The sequence below is a fragment of the Telmatherina bonti genome (genome assembly GCF_933228915.1).
Source record: "Telmatherina bonti genome assembly, chromosome: 20".
In the NCBI taxonomy this organism is placed as follows: domain Eukaryota; kingdom Metazoa; phylum Chordata; class Actinopteri; order Atheriniformes; family Telmatherinidae; genus Telmatherina; species Telmatherina bonti.
In genome coordinates this window covers 17,682,878-17,701,200 of record NC_136618.1, presented here as the reverse complement: position 1 = coordinate 17,701,200, position 18,323 = coordinate 17,682,878, and the positions used below count along the sequence as shown (strand labels likewise).

General features: G+C 37.7%; 1 protein-coding gene across 1 annotated transcript in view; it reads right to left on the bottom strand.

Moving 5' to 3' along the window:
* Positions 1–3,434: 3,434 nt before the first annotated feature.
* vipr1b (vasoactive intestinal peptide receptor 1b) overlaps positions 3,435–18,323 on the bottom strand; it is a gene marked incomplete at both ends in the record, with an annotated part of 51,312 nt that continues 36,423 nt past the window's right edge. Inside the window, 8 exons of the mRNA XM_079259722.1 lie at positions 3,435–3,626; positions 7,049–7,090; positions 7,427–7,556; positions 8,126–8,217; positions 12,258–12,330; positions 12,435–12,495; positions 12,638–12,791; positions 17,486–17,618. Of these exons, the coding sequence (XP_079115848.1) occupies positions 3,435–3,626; positions 7,049–7,090; positions 7,427–7,556; positions 8,126–8,217; positions 12,258–12,330; positions 12,435–12,495; positions 12,638–12,791; positions 17,486–17,618 (877 nt within the window). The remainder of the gene's footprint in view (positions 3,627–7,048; positions 7,091–7,426; positions 7,557–8,125; positions 8,218–12,257; positions 12,331–12,434; positions 12,496–12,637; positions 12,792–17,485; positions 17,619–18,323) is intronic.

The following is an 18,323-nucleotide window of genomic DNA, read 5'->3' as shown; positions in this document are numbered from 1 at the left end:
CAATATGTCGTTTACAAAGATGCTCAGTGTGAAATATTAATATTTAAAATGAAGAATACATTTATCTGTTACAGGGATAAATGAATCTGCACAGATGACTAAAGTATGAAGATTTCAGTGAATGTTTAGTGAGTCAAAGAGTTTATCTGCTCAAGGCCACGCTCCAGTCTGGTCTGTAGAAGAAGCACTCAGTGAAGGAGTCTAAATGTGGGGATAAATAAATACTGTAATAAATAAATAAATAGATAAATAAATACTGAACTTCCACCTTTTTGTTTATTTTTAATGACTTTATTTCAGTATGAGTGCCTCAAAGTCTTTTGCAGGTCAAATTCCCTGCAAAGAAGACTTTTTCCATTAAAAGTACACATTAGAATGACAACAAAACTATGTACATTATCCAAACAATTTCCTTTAAAAATCAAAAAGTAGCTTTATGTGTACACAACAAGCAAATAAGTATGTACAGGACATTGCTGGCACGAACCAGTTATACACATATTGCACTAATTCATATAGCCCACACACAAGAAACAACATCCAGTTTGCAAAGAGATAAATTCACAACACACATTGTTCAGCATTGCGGTGTTTACTTCTTAAGTGCACATTTGAATGTTTGCTGAATCACTCTTTTTAATGTAATTCCAGTATTTTTGTTACAACTTTTCCAAGTTACCAAAACACCACGTGCTCAAACCGAGAGACAAAAGATGGCTTCTTTAATATTTACAAATATATTTACATTCAGCAAGTTCACTTCACTACGTTAAACATTACCAACAACAGAAGACAGGCACTGAACGATGAAGTCCTCAAGGTAACAGTGAAGCATGACGTATTGAAGGATAACATTTGCTTTCTTGTTTTTTTTATCTTGCCTAATGAAAAATTTGATCTCCTTGTTCTGAAAATGGATCGTTGGCTCAGTTTAACCATTCGAATACTGAAGCTGTCACTTGAACCCTTCAACAAAAATTTAAATATAAAGAAAAACAAAAAGAAAATCAATACATCTGTGAAGTGAAATTGGTGCCTGAAAGATTTGTTGAGCCAGACTTTCCTGTTAGGAAGGAAAATTCTTTTTAACTTGAACAAAATGACACTAACATATGTGGAACAAATCAGATTAAAGTGCAGCCGTTGCATTGTCTCCTCTCATGTTAGCATTTTCCATAAACAACATGTATGCAGCTGAGGACTTGTTGAGCTGCACTGTCATGTTCCCACCAACACAGTTGTGGTCGCGCAGACTGTTCCACCTTCCATCAGAAACACATTGGAAAATAAAATAAATACAATACAGGCCAGATAGGTCTTTACATGTGTGGCATATTTGTAGAAAAACTTATATTACATTCTTAAAATTGAATCAGACGTAATCAGAAAAATAAGATAAGAAAACTGACTGGTCTGTTGGAGTATATCTCTGACAATATTCAATCAATACCACTAATATCCTTTTGATTCCTATACCTGCTATCAGCATACCTGAACACTCTTCATCAGCATCGAGATTAAAAGTATCACATTTTAAGATAAAGAGCAGATAATGTGTGGCTGTCACACTGGAACAGAGCAGTCACAAAAAGAAAAATCCAACTTTTCAATCTTTTCAAATCCAACACCTTTGACAGGTTTATATGACACAGAAGTTGCATCCTATTCTGATAAGTTGAGCTTCTTTATCTTCTTTCAAATATTCAAATAGTCATATTTCAATAGTCAAATATTTTAAAATTTGCAATAATAATAATAAAAAAAAAAAAGATAATACACACTCCAGAAACTGCTCCTTGAAGAGTTATAATGTTGTTTCACGGTTCTTCTTTAGACACGTTTAATATTTAGCTTAATAACAAAGTTTAGTATTTATATTATGTGTTATTATTTCTCTGTTACACCATGGTCTTCCGGGTTTAGATGCTTATGATTAATTAATGAATCTGTTTATTTTTTATGTCTTCCCTGCGTTAACACGCAGGTGACTTTCAAGTCTAACCCAAGTGGGCTGAGAAGCATGGTGAAAACCTAGAAGTGACAGGACCAGTCATCCCTGTCACCTTGCTTTGCCTTACAATCATACTCCAACACTTTCTACTGACTTGTCAGTTTCAAACTCCTCCAGCAGAAAAGTTTCAATCTGACACGTCAAGGGAGATTTCAGGAAATGCTGAGGACTACAAGCTTATGCCAGTCAGCCAGATGCTTCTGCATGTGTAACATCTGTCCGTTATAAATTAGAGGACTGTTCAATAAGCTTTTACTTAGCTGTTATTCTTCATGAAAAACCATGGATTGCCATGTTAACAAGCTTGCGCTATTAGTGGTGAAGCTTTAAAATGCACTTGCTGCAACAACGGACAACAGTTAATGATTTACAATGGCACAAAGCAACCCATGTGGCACAACATGTCAGTGTTTCATGTTTTATACACTGTACACTTTTCTGTAGGACATTTTAGACTCTTCCCAAGAAAATGTAAACATTCAAGGACTGAGATGCGTAAAGGCTTTTCTTCTCCAGAGTTGCTTCGCAATCCCAGAGTTGGCAAAGTTTGGATATAGAGAACACGCATTTGAGAACCAGGCAAATCAATGACGAGCCGCCTGAACTGCCTGAAACAGAGCCTGAAATACAGAAAGCCATTACCACCCATCAGAACAGAATGACACAGACCCAGTGGGAGAGCTGTGCTGAAACAAGCGATGGCAAAGGGCAATCAGTCTGTGAGACTGATAGTGCACAGAAAGGCGTCTGTGCTCCAGAACCATCATTGCGAATCATCGTCACACTGGTCATCCAGTCAGAAGCCACCACAGTTCAGCGCTCGTGCAAAACTCTGCACAGGCCTTTTTTGTTGCTGCATGCCCTCATACCGAGGAACACAAAATACTGCACACAACTTTGTTCACATTAATTCCCTTTGTATGATGCGAAGCAAATTCTCCATCATAACTCAAATACATGCTCCGAACTTCAGCTCAGTTCCCTCTAATAGCTGCGACTTTTCTCTCCCATCAGTTTGTAGTTACATCAGATTGTGTGTCTACTGGTGCAGTCCAGACTGGGAACCCTCTTTAAAACATTCATATGTGACATATCACTTTGCTCCGTTTCTGAGCACACTAAACAATAACTGCAGGTATGACGTTCTCACAAATCTACCTGATAATGTGCTTTAAAATGTGAAGCAGAAAGAAAAAGCAGACTGGTATTTAAAGGTGCAAAGGTTCTGCTTCTGCGTGATGCCTGCCTCTGCATCACTTTTACTTATTTTCTGAAAGATGAGTGAAGATAAAGAGCCGCTTGGAGAAGGATTAACCAGATTTTATCTACACCATAACTGAGAGCGTGCATGTGTCCATGAGGGAGTGTTCATGCTTCATCGGTGTGCCGAATGTTTAGCACAAAAGCATTTTGCTTCTTTGGCTCATATGCAAGACAAATCATCTTGACAGGAGGAGGAACCCCGGCGGGTTTTCGGGCTGCATCGTGTCAACATGGTGATCTGGGTGCTGAAGTTGTTGCTGCTGCCAATAGACGGATGTTGGTACTTGGTGTCTGAGCCCATGTATCTCTGCAAGTGCCACCTCCTCCACTTCCTTTTGATCTCTCCTTGGACCTACAGGGGATCACAGTAACAGGGAGCGTGGGCAACAAAATGAAATGTTGTCAAGTACCACCTGACACAAAATATCTCTACTGCCACATAAATACGAGCACAAAGTAACAGGATGGAGAGTCCAAATACAAGGAGGAGGAGATCAATCATTTCAGTAAAACAGTGACATTTTTTTTGTGTGATTTAGGATCATGTTTTGTGTAAACTGCTCCCTTGTTTCACTGTGATTTACTTCTTATTATCATGCTGGTGGTATTTCATTGGTACAGACTCATACCTGACACATTCATAAGAGCTTTGAGATATGTTTGGCTTAATGCAAGTAAAAATAAAGAGCTGCCAGCAACCAGAAGATGAAGAACGGAGGTGTGAATCAGTAAAAGGACTGTGGAAAAATACAATGAATAGCAGATAATCAGCTTAAAAGTAGAATAATGAAACTAAACTCCAAATAACATGTTTTCATTCAAACCATTTCAAAGGGAGGAAAAGGAACTGAGAACTGACAGGATTTTCTGCAGGATGAACATATAAGCGCATCCGACATTTCATCAACGAGCTCTTACATGCTTGCTTTAAAATATGTCTTTTCGGTTTCTCTGAGGAAATATATGCAGTCTGGTAATGATGTAAAAAATCTTTTGTCTGAAAAGTTTCATATCTTGAAAGTTCCTACAAGTTTGGTTTTAGGTTTTCAGTTTCAGTTTTCTGCAGTTTCTGGCAGTGATCTCATTTTAAGTGTCAGAAAAACTTGGAAGATTGTTGTTGTTGACGATTGTAGTCCAGACATTTAACACAATGACCCATCCAACCAGATGTGCTTCCAGGTCACTGTTGTCTTTGGAAAAAGTTTGTGTTCTTGTTTGTTTATAATCGTGATTGTATCTCAAAGGCAGACTCAGAGTTTGTGTGGCGAACAGGTTTATATTTTATTCTACCACACCATAAAAATGGCAAAATCAGAAATAGATATGGAGATCTGGCAGTGTCTATGATTCATCTGAACTTCCTCATCAGACACAGGCTGAAGGTTACAGGGAGATATAAACACCTGTCCTTCCACTCAGTTTATGAGCTGTCTTTTCAAAGGTAAGCGCAGTAAATATTGTATAAACCGGTCCAGCTGTACATTCGAGCATTTACCAAAAAAGTTTTTTTAAAACATGGGGGAAAATGGAATAAAATGCAGAAACATTTCATGATCAGTTTGTGTATTTGGTCAATAAAAACACAGGATTAAAAACAAGAAACCATTATCCCACATGACTCAGAGTTAAAGACTGCTTGAGTTCAGTGAAAAGTGAAAGATTGTGGGCACAAATAGTTCAAAGGATTTAACAAACTCATGTTTGTCAAGACAAAAATCCCCAAAATTCTTCTACGGATATCAATAAAAGATTCAAAAAATCTGTAGACAAGATGCAAGGCTGGAATGCTGTTCAGCAAGCTTCAGGCTCTCAGGCAGTACTGCCTTAAAAGCAAGTGGAATTCTGTTGTGGACATCACTTAGTGGACTCAGGCGCCCTTTTAAAAACCCTTCAACAAAAAGTGAAGGATTCCTAAAATCAAGTCAAAACTCCACCATGCAAAGGAAAATAGATAATTGTTAGATTCAGCTGCTTCCTGAAGCAGGGTGGAAAACTGTCCTGCGGTTTGACAAATCACATACTGATTGTTATTTGTAATCAAAGATACCTTCTTCTCCTTGTTACCTCCACTTTGAAATCAGCAAGATTAGACCAGAGGTAGATTCCCTGTGGGGTAAAGGCCTGGACTCTGTAGAGGCAAATCTGTGTCTGAAAATAACATCTGAACCACTCATCACCTTTCATATTTGAGCCTGATGAATCATGGCAATGTCCTCTTGGAATAAGCTTCTACCACCAGGGAGTAAAATGGGACAAAAACATCTTCAATCATTATATTCAGTGTTGACCTCATCACTTTGTTCAGAGCAGACCTGGCCAGCAGCAGCAAACGCTTTAGCCAAGCAACATTTAGACGTCTTTTTCAGGCAAGGCCTTTATTTTTATTTGAGTAAAACATTCAGCTCCTATTACGACATCATAGTTTCACAGTTAAAATATAAAGTGTTCAATTGACTTGCTTGGAGTTGAGACCTGTCACCCATTTTACTGGAGCAGAAAGGTCTTCATCTCTTAGACATCATATTGTTTTCTATTAAATCCTGTAAATATTTTCTCTGCATTAGGACTTTCTGCGCTCATTACCCTGTTGTTTATGCTTCAGTTTGAGGTCTCTGTCTTCATCACTGCACCTGGCAGACTTTGACGTTTGCGTTTCACATCTGCACAGTCTTTCAAATGTACCCCAACTGGTCAAGTGGGAAGTGTGTCCTCATCCACAAAGTTATTTTATTTTACAGTGCTCCATTCAGCTGCTGTATAATCTTCTTCAAATGAAAAGCATTCACGCCTCTCAGTTTCAATATTTCTTCCAGTTTATCTGAGCGTTTGTAACTTGACTATTTGGTTAATTAAATTATTGACAAGCATTCTGTTGCTGGAGATGCTGTAACATCATGATGTTCTTAATATTCATCAAATGTCATTTGTATGCTTTGTATTTGTATGAGTTTTTCCATTGTATTTATATTTCTGTTATTTGCTTATTTTTATTTACTGTAAATGTGGGGATGACTGAGAATGCATAGCAACTAAGTTTAAGGTATAACATACCATAATTTACTTTGACAAAGTGGAGTTGTGTTTTGATGACATTCAAACTGCAGTTTGTATTATTTAGGTAGCGATAATAGATGCGCCTTGTTTGACAGAAATGTTTTTGTCTTGCAGTACATTATTATTGTTATTTTGTCATATTCACCTTGTTTTTCTCCTCTTTTTTTTTTTTTAATCAATATTACATTTAATCTGTTCCTTTTTATCTTCACTTGTCTCTAATGTAACAAATAACAAATCCAGTGCCATTTGTGAGGCTTTGGTCATTTGAGAGCATAATAACTCCACACCACCACAAGACACCACACTTAACAAAAGACAGTGAAAATTGCAGCTGATTAAAATTCAGGCAGCATAAAGTCAGGCCTTGCCATCCATCCCATCACTGTTATTCATTCTGGCTCAGGACTGGGAACATAACTAATCTGTCCAGAGAGAGCATCTGCAGACATCACTGCCAAAGGAGGTGGTTATTTTTACAGTACAGCTGCACCACCCGGCTAGTGGATTGCAGAGAACAGGTCAGAGGGAGGGAAGGCGGCTGGGACAACCAGTGCCGGTGACTCATGCTCGCAATTCCATCATCCTTATGGGACTGAGTGTGTGAATGTAAATGGTGCACTGATGGGGCAACAGAGAACTTTAACAGTTGGCAGCCTCTGCATGGAAGCGTCATGCTATGAAGAGCATGTTTATACAGGCAATGTTTGTATCACTTACCTCACCATTCAGGAAGCAGTAAAGGACAGCGACCACAAAGCCCTGAAAGGAAAGCAAAACACACATATGAGAGAGAAAGATTTGAGTTTTTTTTTATTTTTGGTTCTTTAGAATTAAAATGTGTCCTGCATTGTTTATATGAACACATTTAATTGACAATAAGATGACGGGAGTGAGGGCGGAGAATGTGCTACACAGGTTTCTGTAGTTATCTATGTGCTCCATAAAGCTGCTGTGGTTAACTTTATGGAAAACTATTAAATAAAATGATACAAATTCAAAACAGAAGTTAAAACTTGATCATTTTTTATTGAACATATCTAAAATAGTATTTTTACTCAGTTGCTTAAAAAAAAATCATTTGCTTTTGTACAATACCTGAAATGAGCCAAGAATCAAGTCAAAAACCAGCCGTAACTCAGTCTTCATTTGCTCTGGGATAAATGCAAACACTATAAAATTGATCCCAAACAGAGGAATCAAAAGCAGCGTGGATTTTGCCAGTCTCCTGAAACGACAAAGCATAAGAGTATTCAGGGCTCCCCCTCTGGTGAAACCAATTTTCAGTCTGTCTCTTTATACATCAATGATGAAATGCAACTCTGCAGTACTTTTCATTTTACATTTCATCTCAGTGGGCCAGAGATGGAAAAAAAAAAAAAACGCCATTAAAATTGTCAGTGGGAAAATAGCTCATGCATTATGGCAGGTATATGAGAAGCTCTCCATCACAGAAAAATCACTTAAACACACAGAGCCCTGCATCTCTGTGTAAAGCAGCTGCTGCTGGAAGACGACTGCATTATACTGGCATTTTTTAAGTCCAAATAAATAATGGTAATCACTGCATCATCATAAGAATATAAACAAATATCAAATAAGTCTTTGTCAGAATATTTAAGATATTTTTTTACTCTTGTAAAAGCTGTCAATGTGGATGTGAATCGGATTCAGTTTGCACAGAAACCACTGCAAGGATCTTGTTTTCTTTTTTTTTTTTTTCAACAGCCAACAGCTATGAATTAGTTATGAATTAATAAGTAATGCAATATGAAAAAGCCATTATGTCATACGTACAAATATTGGTTGGACTCATTTCTTCCAATATCTGGGCAGTTGATCTTCTGACGAAGTATTCGGATGATGCAGATAAATAGGATGAAGTTCATCTGAGGAATAAGTTTCATAAAAGAGGACAGCATTACATTTATTTTGCATTGTAAATGGGATTTTATGCTGATGTAATGCAGCTTGAGCAAAGTCTCCACTTCTTTTTGGGTATAATAACTAAAAATATGACATCTTGGATATAGAAGAATTGTAATTTCAGAAACCAAATGTCAAATTTAACTTTGGTCTGGCAGGAAAGAAGCACTGCCCTGAGGGAACTAGAGGATTTCTAAATTGTTAATCTGAGTTGAAGACTGACACAACACACTTGACAGCTAGGCGGCTTATCCTGCACCGCAATGCCAGCGTGCAGGAAAGGATTACAATCTGTGTACAACATATGGTTTATTTATTTAAAATATTGATGGTTTGACCTTTTTGATGAATGTTTTCAATTCTTTTTTAAGTTACAGGAAAGGATAAAAGTGATACTCGATCTAATCATAAAGACTGGAAAAAACTTGTTCTTGCTTCTGCAACAAGTAAACATTTTACCATATTCAGTTCTTGTAAGCATTTCTCTAAAAATGGTTTTCTCAGATCTGTCAAAACCACATGATCAAAAAGAAAACGCATTCTTCAACATTTGGCTGAAAGTTAAAAAACAAAACCAAAAATAAAAAAACCAACAGTCATAAAAAATCCTAAACGGAGCTGTGCAGCATGCAGTTCATTTTCTAAAAAGATGCATTTCACACCAATGCAGTCGTCATACTTGCTGAACTTGCCTTTACCCTCCTTTTTACACCTCTTGAAAAGTGCCCTCATTTTCACTTTCCCACATCCTATTTTGTTGGATACGGACACAAATACACGAACACACCCGAACATGCACACACACACTCCTTCTCACATGCCTATGAAGATTAATGTCTGTTTACTTAATAAATAAGACATTCAGTCAATGTGAGCTGTTACACTTCAGCCTTTTCTTAATATTTGGGTTTAGCATCTTGAAGGAATAGTCCTGTGAAGAACTGGTGACGTGTCCACGGTGTTTACAGTCTCTAACCTGCCGATTGCTGGGACAGACTCCAGCTTCCCTTCATCCCTGAATTGGACTAAGAAGTATAGAGGATGAATGAACGGAGGAAGGAATAGTTACTGTAGGAGGCATACAAGTGGTGATGAGGTGTGCATGAGTGCGTAAACATGCTGCCAAGGCAATGGTTCACATGGGAGTCGATGTATGCATGTATGGAAGTGAATGTAATTGTGCGCATTCACTCACCTTAATTTATCTATTTATTCATTCATTCATTTTTAAAATCTGTTTAAGTCCCTGTTTTTCACTTTTCCATACATCCATCCTTGCAGAGCTGCAATAGCTCTATACTGCTTGTAATGGCTGCACCAAAATACATCTTAGTGAATGCGTTACCATGGCTAAAGGGTTGGTTCTTGGAAGCTGCAATAGTTACTTTAAATACAGCAAAACAGGGGTGGATTGTCTGGGTGAAAAAAGTTTAGTTTTTTTTTTCTTTAATGTAGTCACACTTTTTTTCCTCTTTCCCTGCCAGGTCCAGCTCGGCCATATCAAGACTGACGATGATTGCAAAATGATAAAAGGAAAAAAATATATATATAAATAAATAAATAAATAAAATAAAATAATTATAATAATAAAAATATTCAGATTATCAAGGGCAGCTATATACATGAGATGTCTCCCTTGACAGAGCAAATCTGTCTGGCAAAAATATGGCACGCAGATTGCTGTTCTGTATGCTGAGATGCTGGACAGGACAGGTATAAAAAAAAATTAATTAAAAAAAAATGTAGTCACACTGATTGCAACCACTCTTAATATGTTGGCCTGCCTGTATGTCAGCGTCCAATCAGCATAAAGCCATGCTCCTGGGATTAATGCTCCTTTCTAGGAGATTTCAGTCAGGCTGAAAATGATCCCGACTGTCCTCTTAGCCCTCATGTTAGACAGTATATTTTCCCATGAGCAGGTACTATAATGTAGTGCATGTGTTTTCTGGGAGGTCTTGCTTTTCACCTAATGAATCATCCAGTTAGGCCAACTTTTTGCACTAAGCTGGTCATGGTCAAACACATGATGGCTTATGGTCAGAGCAATTCTTCTGTATCTTTAAGATAATTTCCTTTTAGTAGTCATATTTCCGGATATTTACTGGTTAACAATTAGATCCACTAAGATCAAATCTGAACATCAGGTATGTTGTTGGTAAACTGATACAATCAATTATCAAGAATCGAGGGGAGCCTATTATCCTCCATTCAGCAGATATGCTCAGCATGAAGCAGCGTGATCATCTTCTGTTGTCAGGATGTCAAACAAATCAAGGAAAAAAAAAATCCAGCAGTTGTGAGTGAACATTACCACTGCTACTGGCATCAGCAACTGTCTGCTGTAAAAACGATAAGTTAACTGTAAAAATGACACATCTTAAGCTCAACACTTCAACTGTGTTAAGCTTAGCAGGGTTTGAGTTTGCTTTTATGAAGCATGAAAGTAAGACTTCAAAAAACTCTTGTTAGTTTTATTTTTGTGAATTAATTAACTTAATATTATTGTAGGATGAGGTATTTGAGGTGGTTAGATGTAGAAACAGTTTTTGATTGTATATTACATCATGCTGTCATTGACATTTGATTTTGTAAAAAGCTGCACCTCTAAAAAAAAACCCCAAAAACAAGACATCCCTCCATAGTGCAATGGGCCACGCTTTCCATTCAGCGGAAACGAGTCAGGAACATACCTGACTTATACAACAGGGTCATCAATCACTTTGCTGCTTCAAAAGGAAGAAGAGCACATGACTTTCTGGGGTTTTTTTTTTTTTTTTTTTTTTGGTTTTTTTTGCAAACAGATTGTTTGTAAATGTATGCATATGTATATAATTACCCTTATAATTACATATATATACTATTTTGTTAATAAATGCATGTATAGCTCAATGTTTGAAGGCAAAATGATTTAGGATGCCCCTCCTGTTGATAACTATGTTGAATAAATCATTCATTGAAGAGGCGCTGATTCACAAAGATAAACCAAACTTGAGACAATTTTTAAGCGCTGTCACTTCAATGGTGAAGTAGTTTTGCTTTTATAGCTTTACACGTAATTTAAAACAAGCAAGTTTCTCAATCTGCCTTTATAGAAATGTCGTGAATGTTGCAAACAGATTATATTTGCTGTTCCCTCATGGCAGGCTGTGATAGAATCAAGTCATCTGCAACTTTACAGTTTAATTAGCAGAATAATCCCAACCTGTTCATAACTCATAGCTTCAGCTGTTCCTTTAGGGACTGGAGTATGACTATCACAAGACAATAATAAAACCACACTTCTTTTTAAATACATTTTAGATTCAGGGCAGCCAAAAACCTGACGAAAAACGTCTCACTTTGTATTACCCATTACCTCACTCACACACAACTCTGATCCAAAATGTACTTGTTTTTTTTTTGTTGGTTTTTTTTTTTTATTTTTATGCAAACATCTTGTTAGTATAACTGTTTATGCCTGTTTATTTTGGCTGTTACTGAGGGATTTCAGTAAAATAATTAGTGTTAATAGTGGTGATCTAAGTGTTCTATCCATCAAAGTTTACCTTACAGCTGGCTTAAAAATAAACGGTATTATCACGTTTGTTTAATCCAATCACATACAGAGTTTAACCTATAGTACATCACAAAACTGACAGCTACTTTGAGAATTTCACCACTAGAAACAGTGTTTTAAGATTCTTTTACTGCTCTCTAAAAGTAAAAAGTGAGCTGTCAGTGAAGAAAAACAAATACTTGTAGTGACACTGTTAGCTCTCCACGGTAAAATGAAACTCAGTGAGGTCAAGTTAACCTCTCTGCTGGGCTGACATAAAGGACAAAAAAAGAGTTTTAAAGGATAAATGATACTGTTAGATGGAAACGATGAGGACTGATGATAACTGACACAAAGTTTTTTTTTTTTCTCTCTTTGTGGCAACTATGGAAAAGTTTAATCTAAGAGCTCAGGGTGCTATGTTGAACTGAATAATGAAAGTATATTTTAAACTTCTAAACTTACCAGGATTGATGCTAAAATGGGAGATTTTATGATCCACCAGAACACATCAGTGTTCTCAATTATGTCCCAGCATCTGGTGAGACATGAAAGGAAACTGTCAATATACACGATAAGGCAAAAAAAAGGAACAAAAAAAAAAAAAAAAAAAGCATGGCAGTTCTCTGATGTTTCACTCACCCCACATCATTATAGTAGGCTTTAGCAAAGCTCCAAGCTGTGGTGAAAACTGCTGGACCTCCTGGGGACATCAAATGTATACACAACCAAAGCCAAAGTTATTACTGGATCCCACAGAGGTTCTCAGTTTGTAGTTAGTTCTCTGTGGTTGTTTAGGGAGACCACTAAAATAAAATGAAATCAAATAAACATACTACTCTCACCCCAGCCGATCAAAATGTAAGCCCAGAAGTACTTCCTCTCGGAGAAGAAGGAGACAGCCAGCAATGCATGAAGGTAAAGGCCCTCCACCAGCAGCCAGAAGAAACTGGCCATTATGCAGTACTGGAAGAACACAATCACGGCCTTGCAGCCCACCTAGAGATGAACAAAAAACTTAAATAATCAGTATTTATATAGTTGGTAAAGTTTTCCTCCTATGTTATCATGTTACTTCCTCATATTGAGGTTCTCAATCATCTACTGATCCAATGTGGTGGGTTCAAACTATTTACTGGTACTGTGTATGTGTTAGTGGTTGGTTAAATTGTGGGAATTTTTTGTATAAACCTAAAGACGATACAAAATTTAAAGTTTGTGTCATTGCACAAAGTAACTTTCCAACCTTAATGGTCCACCTTTATGACTCGTTTGATGGCACAGTGACATTTATTACATACATTTCAGTAGCTTTCACTGCCCTGCTGTGTGTCGAGGCTGACAAACCGCACTTCATAACTTTGTGTTTGATTGACCTTTTGAATGTCCGCCATGACTGATTCAGCAAAGAACCACAAGAAGACATCATTAGAAGAAGAAAAGAAAAAAAGGAGAGAGAGAGAGAGACTGAGAAAGAGATAAGACAAAAGTTAAATGTTTTCCTGGCTGGAAAGAGCTCACAGTACAGGTGAGATGCAAGATGGATGCCAAATTAACCACTGAGAAGGGGGGGGGGGGTATCTAGTTAGTTAACTAAGCAATTAGTTAACACCCATGAACATACTGAAATATATAAATTAGAAGCAACTCAGTTTTTTTTTTCTTTGCTGTATAAAATTTGTGCTGGCAGTGGGTACACTGGTGATCAAAGCCCGAGAAAAATGTGAGTTCTGTCTTTCTACAACAAGAGGACATAAATCGATAAAGTGCAGAGATGTTCCAACTGAGCGAAGGACACAGGCTGAGCACTGGAACAACAACGCAGGATGACACATTGACTCCCTTTTGGTTGGTTGGGGGAACAACAGTCCTGCCAAGATGGGTGAACTAATTCAAATTCAGTTTGTTCCCTGTGCATACTGGGCAGACTGGGGACCTGTCCAGGATGTACTCTTCCTCTCACCAATGATTCCTGGGATAAGCTCCAACTTCCCACGTCAACTTTCCTGAACTGGAATAAGAAAATGGATGGGTGGATGGATGGATGGATGGATGGATGGATGGATGGATGGATGGCATACTGGGCAGGGAGGCCACTACTGAGCTTGTTACACATAGATCCATATAAAAGGTTATATTGTAACAAAGGACCTCTCAGAGACAGATAAGAATCAATCAGGATTTCAATAACAACTCTGGATAACAATGGGAATCTCATAATGAAGACTAAGGAAGGATCTAACTTGAAAGTCCAGACAACAACAGATGAGTTGGAGTCGGTAAGGAGACGGGAGGAAGGTCCAGCATTGTTGATGGGAGGTCCCACAAGCTGTGAGAGTGGAGCTGAGATATAAGCAGCCGGGTAGGGAATAGGATGCAAGTGTGATCAATCAGTAATCTGAAGATTGACTGCAGTGAAGCCTGGCAGGAGTGTGTGTGTCTGTAGCACAGCCAGGTGCAGTAGTAACATATATGAGCTATGTGCAATGTATGTTTAGTTGAATAACTCAGAAATCTCGAAGGAATGACATTACATAGATAAAAAAAAGATGTGTTAAATTAGGGGAAGGGTGGAAATGTTAATGTGTGAGTGGGAATCAACTCAGTTTTGACAACTTAAATGTAAAAAGAATCAAAAGGGAGTGAATAAAAAGCAGTAACAGCTGCAAGGTGTCTTTCTGAAATTAAACTAAACTAACTCTGAAGTTGAAACAAGGACAAACAAGGCACAGAGTTGAAAGGCTATACCTCTTGTTTCAACCACGAAGAATGATGAATGAGTAAAAAAGTGTTATAATGTCAGAGCTCATTGGGATGAGATGTACTCACACATCATTAATCATCACTGAGACAGCCCTGCTGTAGCTCTCCAGCTCAATTCTACCTGTTTTCTGCAGACTTCGTTGACAAATTATTTGGTGAGCATTTTTTGGGAAAAGTGATTTGTCATAACACAAATGCAGAGATTAAAAGATTCACGTTTTGTCCAAGTCACTTATTTCCCTTTCAAGAAAGTGAAATGATACAACTAAATGAGCTGACTTAACATATTTTGGTCAGTTTTGTCATCAGCCCTGCAAACTATTGTCACATAAATTGTGTGTGTGTGTGATGTTGTTGTGACCAAGAATTTTGGCTCTTGTTAGTCTGATGGTTGAAAATGAACAGGACATCTTTGCTTGTGGTGATGCCAAATTACATGATGATTGGAAAAAAAAACAAACAAACAAACAAACAAACAAAAAAAAACTGAATAAAATAAAATAAAATAAAAAATTGTGAGAAAAATGCATGGAGCTATTATACATTTAATAACACTGTGGTGTATGGTGCACCTGATTGAGGAGTAGATCAACAACATTTTAAAGAACATTAAGAGTGAATGAAGGCACTTTTCGTTAATTAAGAAATGAGACGACTCTTTTCAGTCTGCCTCACAAGTAAAGAGATGTGAAAAGATTGTGCCGCCAAGAGCCAAGGCCATGTGCTTTGTATGTTGTATGTGTGTGTAGTCTAAGAAATTATGGATACTGTGAGAAGACTGTGAAGACTAAAAATGACATATAAGTGAGCTGATTTCATCTGTTGGCTGAAGAAGACTGAGTAAATTAAACAGACATGTTTGTTTGTTGAGGGATTACCTCTAAAGATTAAAAATTAGAACATGAATCAAACAAATAAAAATAAAACCAACAATCATCACGCTCTGCTGATTTAGTTAGGATTCATTTCTTGAGCATGAAGTAAAAGTTCAGAGGGCAGCTCATTAAAGCAGTCAGCACATGAACTGTGTGCATGTTTAGAAGAAAAAAAGACAAGCCTGAACTGTCTGAACCTTTCCAGTAGCTTAATGTGTGCAAATCAGTGCAAATTGTTCACTGGTGCTGAGTTTTTAAAAGCCTGTCATTGCAGGCATGTGGATGAACAATCAGATATTTTGCCACAGCAAAAATAAAAAAAAAAAAGTGAAAAGACAATGCTCAACATGTCTGCACACACCTACACACATACATTAAATTAAGCATTTGCTGTATGTTTTTCCAGAGCATGGATTTCATGAAATGATTTAATGGATAACTTGCAGACATCTAAACCCCTAACCCACGAGAGAGAGATAAACCAGGAGAACGCCCACACACTCCACAGCAGAAGCAAATAAGCCAGTAGTTGTGAAGGATTTGATGCCGAGGTCATTGTGAGAACTACACCGCTAAACCTGTCTCCATAATCTGTAATAACGTTTTACCCTGCCACTGACATCAGCTGGCTCCTGTCAACATAAAAAGTTTCAATAACACGCCAGAGCCGGCCTGAGAGCTTACTAATGAATCCACTCCAAGGCTCCTCTTGATGTGTGGCGGAAAGTGTGTGGACCTTAAACCTCGCGTCGTTTTCTGGATTCGAGGGTCTTTGATCTGCGTCTCAGCACTGTGCGATGTGGTGGTGCTGATGGAAGACAGTATAGTGGGGTGATGTAAGTCTAAAACATGTGGTTTTTAAGCCCTGTGTTATTCTCAAGCTTATCATTGTTGGACAGTCTGTTATTCCAAAGTGAAATTAAATCAAAACATTTTAGGATGCTGTGACGGTCGTGGTGTTAAAGCTCCAATTATGTTGTCAAAAATTAGTTGAGGATTGTGCTTCCACAAATTGTAAAAATAAAACTGAACCGTATTATTCAAAACATTTCATGTTTTATCTCATCATTTTCCTTTTATTACAAAATTATAAGCTGGCTTGGGCGCTGATACAACCGCATATCATCACAAAGCCGGGCTTGTGGACTTGTTGCTGGGAAACGAATGGTTCTTTTCATTGGTGATCCAGAGTCCTTGGTGGCAAATTCTTTCAAAAATATCTTAAATATTGATCGGTTTTGCCACGGTAAGGATTTCTTTCATGTGAAAACCAAGATGCTTATCTGTCCAGACAAGCTGGACTTAACTTCAGGTTTGTGTTTACTGATGAAAAGCAGCTCTTGATGTCGTGTCTTTCCAGGGAATGGAGATTAGACGTGTGCTTTTATCCTTTATGTGCTGTAATGTCTCCAGGTTGCTTAAACTGTTTAATGATATGTACCATATGTATGGGGAGAAACATGCAAAAACCCGTCTAATCTTTCTCTGGGGAATATTTTTCAGATCTTATCAGTTAATTTCCTATGTGTTTCTTGTTGATGCTGTCAAAGCTCCAGATGATCCAAAAAACTGTAATAAAGGTTCTGTTGAGATTTAGGAGAAGAGATCATGTTTCACCAACTTTAACTTTCTTCATCGGCTCCCTGTCAAAGCAATTATATGATTTAAAATACTTTTCACCCACACAGTTCCAGCACTTTGGTCTCAGACTGCAGGGTTAGTTGTAGTTCCTAGCTTCTGCAAGTAGAATCAGAGGCAGAGCCTTCAATTATCAGGCTATTATTGGGAAGCATCCTCTCTACCTTTAAGATTAGGCACAATAATTGTCCTCATTGATGAAGCTCTTACAATTACAATCTAAGTCCTTTGATTACAAAATTCTCTTCATTTGGGGTATAGCCAATATGCAAACAGACTCTGATTCCGATCAAAGATCTTCATAGATCTTACTGTGTCAGATCAATCTAGCAAATTTGATGTCTAATCAAACCAGATGCCAGCCATTTAGCTCAAGACTTCCACATCACACAGCTGCATTTTGAACAATTGACTCACAGAGCCTGAGGAGCAGTTGTCCACCTCCCCGACCTCGTAGAGAACCACATCCTTGATGAACACAGAGATGGCCTTCAGGATAAACGACACAAACAAATGCATGTGGATGTAGTTCCTTGTGCAGTGGAGCTTCCTACAAACAGAAAAGATACAAGAATACACATAAAGCAACCCAAAAGACACAAATACACAATTAAAAAAGAGTGTCCTTATTATCCTTATTGCCTCTTATCGCATTACCTTGGAGTTAATGGAATAATTCACAGATCAAATTAAATCATAATCAAACCTCTTGGCTTTTGTAATTACTGAGTGGTTGGATCCACTTTTCGGCACACTGAATGCTTTTTTATATCTCTTCACACACCTTAATAATGCAGACAAGAGAGGAAAACGTCCAAATGGCAACACGTTTTTTAAATGACCAAATTTCAGTGCCTCTCCACATCCTGATTATCACACTCGAGAAGACTAAATAATCAGCAGGAGAGGTGAGAGGCCTGATGAAGATGTCCAATGGTTCCTATCATTGTTTTTTTATGATTATCTCAGGCAGGGAAGTATTCATTTCTGAGAAAGCATTTAGTTAATGCAACCCACCAAGTAATAACAATTACATTAAACTTATCCAAAGGCAGGTTGCTCATTCTGTCAAAGCTGCATGAAGTAACTATTCTGTTATTCACACAAAGATTGTCACTGAAAAGGCCTGACATCTGGAGGATATTTGTGCCAGAGTTACTATGGTCTGAGTAACTGCACCACTTCTGATATAATGAAGTCTAGTGGCCTATGGCACCTTAGCATTTGGAGCCAGTGGGGCCTGGGCCCATCAGAT